Consider the following 8,306-nt stretch of genomic DNA (forward strand, 5'->3'; position numbering starts at 1 on the left):
CATTGTGTAAATATATATATGTATATATATATATATAGAGAGAGAGAGAGAGAGACAGAGAGAGATATGGCTATAATAAAGATGTATTAGATATAGTGTGTGTATATATATATTGTGGTGTAGATGTAATAGAGATGTAATATATATAATATATATATATGTGTGTGTGTGTGTATGTAGATGCAATAGAGATGTATTAGGTACAGTATATATATGTGTATATGTATGTGTATGTAGACGTTATAGAGATATAATAGATACAGTATATATGTATGTATATGTATGTATGTGTATAGAGATGTAATAGATACAGTGTATATGTATATGTATGTGTATGTAGATGTAATAGAGATGTATTAGGTACAGTATATATATATATATATATGTGTGTGTGTGTGTGTGTGTGTAGATGTAATAGAGATATAATAGATACAGTATATATGTATGTATGTAGATGTTATAGAGATATAATAGATACAGTATATATATATGTATATATATGTATGTGTGTGTATGTAGATGTAATAGAGATGTATTAGATACAGTGTATATGTATGTATGTGTATAGAGATGTAATAGATACAGTGTATATATATATGTATGTGTATGTAGTGTAATAGAGATGTATTAGGTACAGTATATATATATATATATGTGTGTGTGTGTGTGTGTGTGTGTGTGTGTGTGTGTAGATGTTATAGAGATATAATAGATACAGTATATATATGTATATATATGTATGTATGTGTATGTAGATGTAATAGAGATGTATTAGATACAGTGTATATATATGTATATTTAGTGGTGTGGCTGTAATAGAGCTGTATTAGCTGCTGCTGGTGGTTATGTGCCTTGGAGTCGGTTCTGACTCATAGCGACCCTGTACAAGGTTTCTGAGGCTGTAAATGTTTATGCGAGCAGAAAGCCTCATCTTTCTCCTGCGGAACAGCTGGTAGTTTCGAACTGCTGACCTTAAGGTTCACAGACTGATTCGTAACCAGTACGCTACCACTGTGTGTGTGTGTGTGTGTGTGTGTGTGTGTGTGTGTATAGTGGTGTAAATGTAATAGAGATGTGCTAGTTAAATACATCTCTATTATTAGTTAAAGTGTGTATATGAATATATATGTGTATAAATATATACAGAGAGAGTATATACAGTGGTGCAGATGTATCTATAAATTGTACACAGTGTGTGTATATGTTGCTGTTGTTATGCCGTTGAGTTGTTTTCAACCCATAGTGACCCTATATAAGGTTTCCGAGGAGCCGATGGGGACCTTGAACCACCGACCTTGTAATTAAAACCAACCATGCGATCCAGTGCCTTATCCCACAGCACCACACTAAGATGATATATAGCATGCATGTGATGTGTATAGGTGCCCTTGTGAGACCCTACCTGAATGTCCACTAATGCTAACAGAGAGGCTGACACTTTGTAGCCACGTGGATGCAGCCTGAAAAACAGACTGGACACTGTTTCCAAGTAGTTGCAGCTTTGAAAATTCCATCCAGTGTACTTCTACTCTGTATACATGGGGTTGCCATGACGCACAGTTGATTCCATGACAACCAACAACAATAACACACCGTGTGGACATATGGACTGTGTGTATGCATACCATAAGCAGATGCTGTGTATGTTCATGTAGTCTATGAACATAGCTCATAGATAGTGCATACTTAAGAGGTTTCAAACATTTGTGGAAAGATAGTGCAGTTTTTTCCCATGAACTTTGTGAAGCCCCTTTGTTGTGCGTATAGTGTATAGACAATGTATTGTTATTGTTGTTGTTTACTGCCGTCAAGTCGGTTCTGACCCTCAGCGACCCTGTCTGTATAAGGTTGCCGAGGAACAACTGGTGAGCTTGAACCGCTGACCTTGAGGTTCTGATAGTGCATCTATAGCATACACAGGGAGCACAATGATGCCTTACAATAAACACTGGAGGTTGATCCACAGTATCTGTGGTTCGAGCCCACCTGCCACTCCTCAGAAGTAAGATGAGGCTTCCTGCTACCATGAAGTTGTAAAGCTTTGGAAACCTTATATAGGATCGCTATGAGTTGCAAACAACTCGACAATACTTACCAACACTTAGCTGACATATACACTGTATACATATGGTGCATGTATATGCATGGGAGCGCTGCAGCTCTGTAGAATAAGGACTGAAGTGCTAACCACAAAGTGGGTGGATCAAGTCCACCAACCACTCCTCAGGAGAAAGATGAGATTTTCTGCTCCCATAGAGATTTACAGCATTGGAAACCCTACACACAGTCACTATAAGTCGGAACCAACTTGACGGCACTTAACAACAACAATGTATATATATATAGTTGTTGTTGTTGTTATGTACCATGGAGTCGGTTCCTACTCATAACGACCCTGTACAGGGTTTCCGAGGCTATAAATCTTTACGGGATACGGGAGCAGAAAGCCTCATCTTTCTCCCGCAGAGCAGCTGGTAGTTTTGAACTGCTGACCTTGAGTTTCACAGCCTGATTCGTAACCGCTACGCTACCAGAGCTCCTTATAGACTCCTACAGTTCCCTGTAACTCCTGCGTGTACCCCTTCGAGGTGCTGACGGCCCTATCCGCCTTCCCAGGCATGATGTCCCCGAAGATCGAGGCTGTGGTTAGGAAGAAGTACCGGATGGCAGAATGCCCAGTGTGGGAGGAAGAGACGGGACAGCTCATGTACGTGGATATCAATGCGCAGAGCGTGTGCCGGTGGGATCCGCTCAGCAACGCTGTGCAGACCGTGGGCCTGAGTAAGCTGCATGCAGAGGCTTTGAGGGAGGGGTGCAGACGAAGAGATCGCTCCGTCCCTCTGATCCCTGGGGAGGGTCAGCTGGCCAGGGCTGTTTGTACATGATGCCCAGCGCTGGCCGCCATGGCTCTGGGATGGTTGTTTGGCCAGCAGTGGGTGAGGCAGCAGCCTGCAGAAGGAGAGCACTGAGGTTTGCCTGGAGGCACCAGGGTGGTCAGCAGCTATGCAGCTGGCCACCAGGGTCAAACAGCATCTGAGTGTATACGCAGACCATGAGTGTCAGACTCACACCAACAATCAGTGCTGGCAGATTCGTTTCTCACACAGGAATAAGTACAAGTGCTGTGTCTCTGATCCTCACAGCAGAGTCTCACACCTGAACTTCACACCTAAGCCTTACACCTGAGTTTCAAACGTGCGTCTCTCACATAAGCCTCACACCTGAGCCTCACTCCTGCACCTCACAACTGAGTACCACATCTGAGCCTCACACCTAAATCTCACACCTAACTCTCACACTTGCACCTCACACCTGAAGCTGACAGGTGGGCCTTACTCCTGATTCTGCCTTATGGATGCCTTTTGTGACTGACAGACATCTGAGTGTTCGCCTTTCATCACCCCGGTGTGTGAGGCACAGTCTGGGGCACAGTACAATCAAGACAAATGGTTCTGCGAGGAACACACTTACCTGCCTGAGGCACGCACACGTGTGTGGAGCTCATTCATTTGTATGGGAAGATCACACACCTTCATGAAGCTCATCTATATAAAACAATCCACTTGTATAGGGCTCACACACCTGTACGGGGCTCACATACCTGTGTGGGGCTCACACACCTGTGTGGGGCTCACACACCTACATGGGGCACACACACCTGCATGAGGCGCACATATCTGTAAAGGGCTCACACAGCTATATGGAATTCACTTATCTCTATAAAGTTCAATCATCTGTACAGGACTCATGAATCTGTGTGTGGCTCACTCACCTGTAATGGCCTCACACAGCTCTGTAGGACTCACACACCTGCATGGAACTCACATAGCTCTCTGTAGGACTCACACATCTGCATGAAGTTCACACAGCGATGTGGGTCTCATGCTGTCCACCTACCAGGTACTGTAACTTTGAGTGTCTCCCCACTCTCCCTCACAGCCACCTCTGGAGACAGAGAACACGGTTCCTATGGAAGGGCACTAGGGCTGGGGGATGACCTCGGGGGCCGCTGACAAGTGGACAGTTGGTCTTGGCCCGGGCAGACTGCCTGGCAGCTCAGGATCTGGGAGAGCACTACTGTCCTTTACCTGGACTCACAGGTGATGACGACCGTGAGTGTCTCCTCTGTCTTTGTATGGACCGCACCCAGCAGGCAGGCTGCAGTGCCCACCCTGGGGGATACTTGGGGTGCCTGGAGATCCCCAAGGGGGTACAGAGAAGCCAGAGCTCAGGAGTGACCCCTGGGCTTCATGGAGACCAGTCAGGCCATCCTGGTTCAGCAGTCTACACCAGTCTGTGGAAGGGGAGGGGTCTCCAGGGCCACACGATGACCATGTTCCAACCTGGTGGAGGGTGGGAGCCGAGCGGCAGGTGTAGCTGCGTGGTCATCCCTGGTCCTGCCCCTAGGAGACCGTGTGGGCTGCATGGCTCTTCACCGGAGTGGAAGCTATGTGGTGGCTGTCGGCACATCCCTTGGCCTTCTGGACTGGCCCACAGGACAGGTGCAGTGGTTGGCCCAGGTGGACAGGGACAAACCAAACAACAGGTTCAATGACGGCAAAGTGGACCCCGCCGGGCGGTTTGTGGCAGGTGAGCTGAGGTGGTGGGTGGTGTCAGAGGAAAGGTCAGGGAGCAGTGGTCATTCAGGCACCAGGAAAGAGGGCAGAGAGAGGGGCGCATCAAGTCAACAGGACACCCGATCTGTCAGCACATGGTAGTCCCTGAGGGCCCCCTCCCCAGGCATCTGGCACTTACTGGGAAGGCCACACTTGTCCACTGGGTTCTCAGGGTGGCCTGACCTCTTTCCTGGGGGCACCCAGAGTTAGAAGTCAGGACCATCTAGAAGTTTTTCTTGGAGGCTGGCCAAAGCCACCCCTGCCTGGCACCTACCAAAATCCTAGTCTCCTGGGAAGACAGCAGATGTCAGAACCATGTTGTTTACAGTCTAGACACAGGGAACAAACTCGTCATCTAGGGAAGGAGTGGGTATGGTGGACCAGTCTCATCTCTTTCAGATTCCTAGGGGTGTCATGACACCGCATCACACACTGGGGACATCAGACAACAGGAACTGGCTTTCTTACAGACCTAGAGAGGTCCCAAAATAAAGGTGTGGACACACTTGGCTCCTGGGAGCTCCAAGGAAGAATGCACCCGTGGCGTTCTCTCCAACTCCTTGGCCACATCACTCCAGTCTCTGCCTCCATCTTCTCTGTGTCTCTCTCAAATCACCCTCCAATCAGTGTCTTGCCATTGGATTTAGGGTCCACTGTAGTCCAAGATGACTTTACCTCGAGATCTTTTCATTGATTTCATCTGCAAAGACGTTTACTAAGTAAGGTCACATGCACCGTTACCAGGGTTAGAACTTGGAGAATGCCTTTGATGCATTTGAGTTGTGGTGGAATGAATATTGAAAGTACCATGGACTGTCAGAAGAACAAACAAATCTGTGTTGAAAGAAGTACAGCCAGAATATTTCTTAGAAGACAGGATGACGAGACTTCATGTCTCACATTTTGGACTTATCATTAGGAGGGACCAGTCCCTGGATAGAGACATCACGCTTGGTAAAGTGGAGGGTCCATGGAAAAGAAGAAGACCCCCGACAAGAAGGAATGGCACAGTGGCAGCCCAAATGTTACAGTGGGCTCAAACGTAACAACAGCTGTGAGGATGTCGCAGGACTGGACAATATTTCGTTCTGTTGTGCATAGCGTTGCTATGTATCAAACCGACTCAATAGCACCTAACAAGAACAGCGTCCTACTCGCTGTAGACATGTTATCAGAGGGGATCAGACCCTGGAGAAGGACATCGTGCTTAGTAAAGTAGAGGGTCAGTAAATAAAGGAAGACCCTCAGACTGATGTAGGGGCTACAAAGATGGGTTCAAGCCTAGCAGGATGGTAAGAGCAGTGCAGGACCGGACAGAGCTTCCTTCTGCTGCACGTTCTCCATGAGTCAGAACCAACTTGATGGATCCTAGCAACCACATTCACCTCGCTGGACAGTGAATAAGGAATAAGGAAGACCAAAGAAGAATTGAAGCATTTGAATTATGGTGCTGGTAAGCAACATGGAATTTACCATGGACTGCCAGAAGACCAAAGAAATCTGTCCTGTAAGACATTCAGCCAGAATGCGCTTCAAAAGTGAGGCGGGTGAGACTTCATCTCTAGTACTCAGGACATGTTCTCAAGAGAGACCAGACCTGGAGAAGGCTGTCATGTTTAGTAACGTAGAGGGTCCGTGAAATCGTCCATCAATGAGCTGGCTTGACACAGTGGCTGCACCAGGCTGTGTTTGTTCTGTTACACAAAAGGTCACTCAGAGTCAGAACTGACTCGTGGACACTTAACAACAACAACAACAACATTCAACCCACTCCACCATCTAAGTTCACAATTCCCAGCTGTTGAAATTCTGTCCCTCCCACTAAAAAGATATTGGAGTTCTACCTGAGAAACTGGCTGTGTTTGGAAACAGGATCATTGCAGATGCTATCAGTTGAGTTAATATAAGGTTTCAGTAGTGTAAGGTGTGTCCTAGTCCTATATATTGCTGCTGTGGGCCATCGACTCAGTTCTGAACCCTAGTGACCCTGTATGGGGTTTCCAAGGCTATAAATCATCACAAAAGCAGAAAGCTTCATCTTTCTCCCAGAACGCGGCTGGTGAATTTGAACTGCTGACCTTGCGGTTAGCAGCCCAATGTGTAACCCACTGTAACCATCAGTGCTCCTAATCCTATATGATGACTCAGCAAACGCACTGAGTCAGTGGGTTCCAGCCCGTAAGTGCTCTACAGGACAAGGTGGAAGAGGCTCTCTAGGGTCCCAGACTGCCCTTCATTACGGAAGAACACAGTCCCCTCTGTCTGCGGCAGACCAACTGATGAGTTTGAGCCATCACCTTGAGCTTAGGCCAACACTTGCCCTAGGGCACCACCAGGGACCCTAATCCTACTCTAAAACAGAAGAGACCCAAGTGACAGAGGGAAGAGGGCCACATGAGGCTGTATCGACAAGCTAAGGATTGCCTCAGTCCACCCGAAGCTGAGTGAACCAAGGAAGGGTCTGCCCCCAGAGCCACTGGGGGAAGGGAGTCCCTGCCGCCATCTTTGTTTGGACTTCTTGCCTTTAGGACCCTGAAAAGACAGATCTCTGTTGTCAGAAGCCCCCCAGTTGATAGTCTTTTGTGTGCTGGCCCCACAAAATCAGACACCTGCCTGCCACTGAGGTCCTCCTGGGGCTCCCCTGAACACAACCACCTCTCACTTCCTGCCAAGGGGCTATGACTGGTCTTAGGCTGGAATGAGGGGTGCTCCTGGAAATCACAGAGTAGAGGAGGCTTACTGATTGCTCGTATGTCTATCCCAGGTACCATGCCTGAACCATCAAGCCCGGGTGTGTGGAGCCATGGCCAGGGCTCCGTGTACACTCTCTACGCAGACGGCTCGGTGATGCGGCACCTGGACGGACTGGGCATCTCCAATGGGCTGGACTGGTCCATGGACCACCGTACCTTCTACCACGTGGACAGTCTGGGGTACACAGTGCAGGCCTACGACTATGACTTGATGACTGGAAACATTGGTAAAAGCACCGCACACCTGCCTCCTCAGGTCGCAGCCATTGTGATCCCGTTAACCCGACCCCATAAGTCTCTCACCCCATGAACCAACCCCTAAACTCCTACCCAATTGATTCCTCACCCCATAGACCCTCATCCCATTAACCCCCAACCACACCCTATAAATCAACCCATAAATACCTACCCTATTGATTCCTCACCAAATAAACTCCGATGCCATTAATCCCCTACCCAGGGACACCCCACCCTATGAGCCAACCATAAACTTCCACTTATTAATTTATCTCCCCACAAAGTCCCATCCCATTAACCCACGACCCCATGAACCCCCACTCCATGGCACCCCACCCCATAAACTAACCAATCAATTCCCACCCTATTAATTTTTCATGCTTTACAATTCCAAGCAGCAGTTTTAGTGGGGGCCCCCAAATAATTGACATATGAAATCTTGGCCATCTTGGTCATTTGGGGGCTGTGTTCCCCTGAGGTGTGAGGTTAGAGGCTGTGTTCTCTGGGGTGTGAGGTTAGAGGCTGTATTCTCTGGGGTGTGAGGTTAGGGGCTGTGCTCTCTGGGGTGTGAGGTTAGGGGCTGTGTTCTGTGGGGTGTGAGGTTTGAGGCTGTTACTCTCTGAGGTGTGAGGTTAGAGGCTGTGTTCTCTGGGTGTGAGGTTAGAGGCTGTGTTCTCTGGGTGTGAGGTTAGAGGCTGTG

The 8,306-nt window shown here is 47.8% G+C and overlaps 1 protein-coding gene across 1 annotated transcript in view; it reads left to right on the forward strand.

The window, feature by feature from the left end:
* Positions 1 to 8,306, forward strand: part of LOC102820747 (regucalcin-like) — a 33,123-nt gene that overhangs the window by 2,178 nt on the left and 22,639 nt on the right. Inside the window, exons 2-4 of the mRNA XM_006876258.1 lie at positions 2,589 to 2,781; positions 4,408 to 4,590; positions 7,381 to 7,596. Coding sequence (XP_006876320.1) covers positions 2,589 to 2,781; positions 4,408 to 4,590; positions 7,381 to 7,596 — 592 coding nt within the window. The remainder of the gene's footprint in view (positions 1 to 2,588; positions 2,782 to 4,407; positions 4,591 to 7,380; positions 7,597 to 8,306) is intronic.

Source organism: Chrysochloris asiatica, unplaced genomic scaffold (assembly GCF_000296735.1).
Source record: "Chrysochloris asiatica unplaced genomic scaffold, ChrAsi1.0 scaffold00372, whole genome shotgun sequence".
Lineage (NCBI taxonomy): Eukaryota > Metazoa > Chordata > Mammalia > Afrosoricida > Chrysochloridae > Chrysochloris > Chrysochloris asiatica.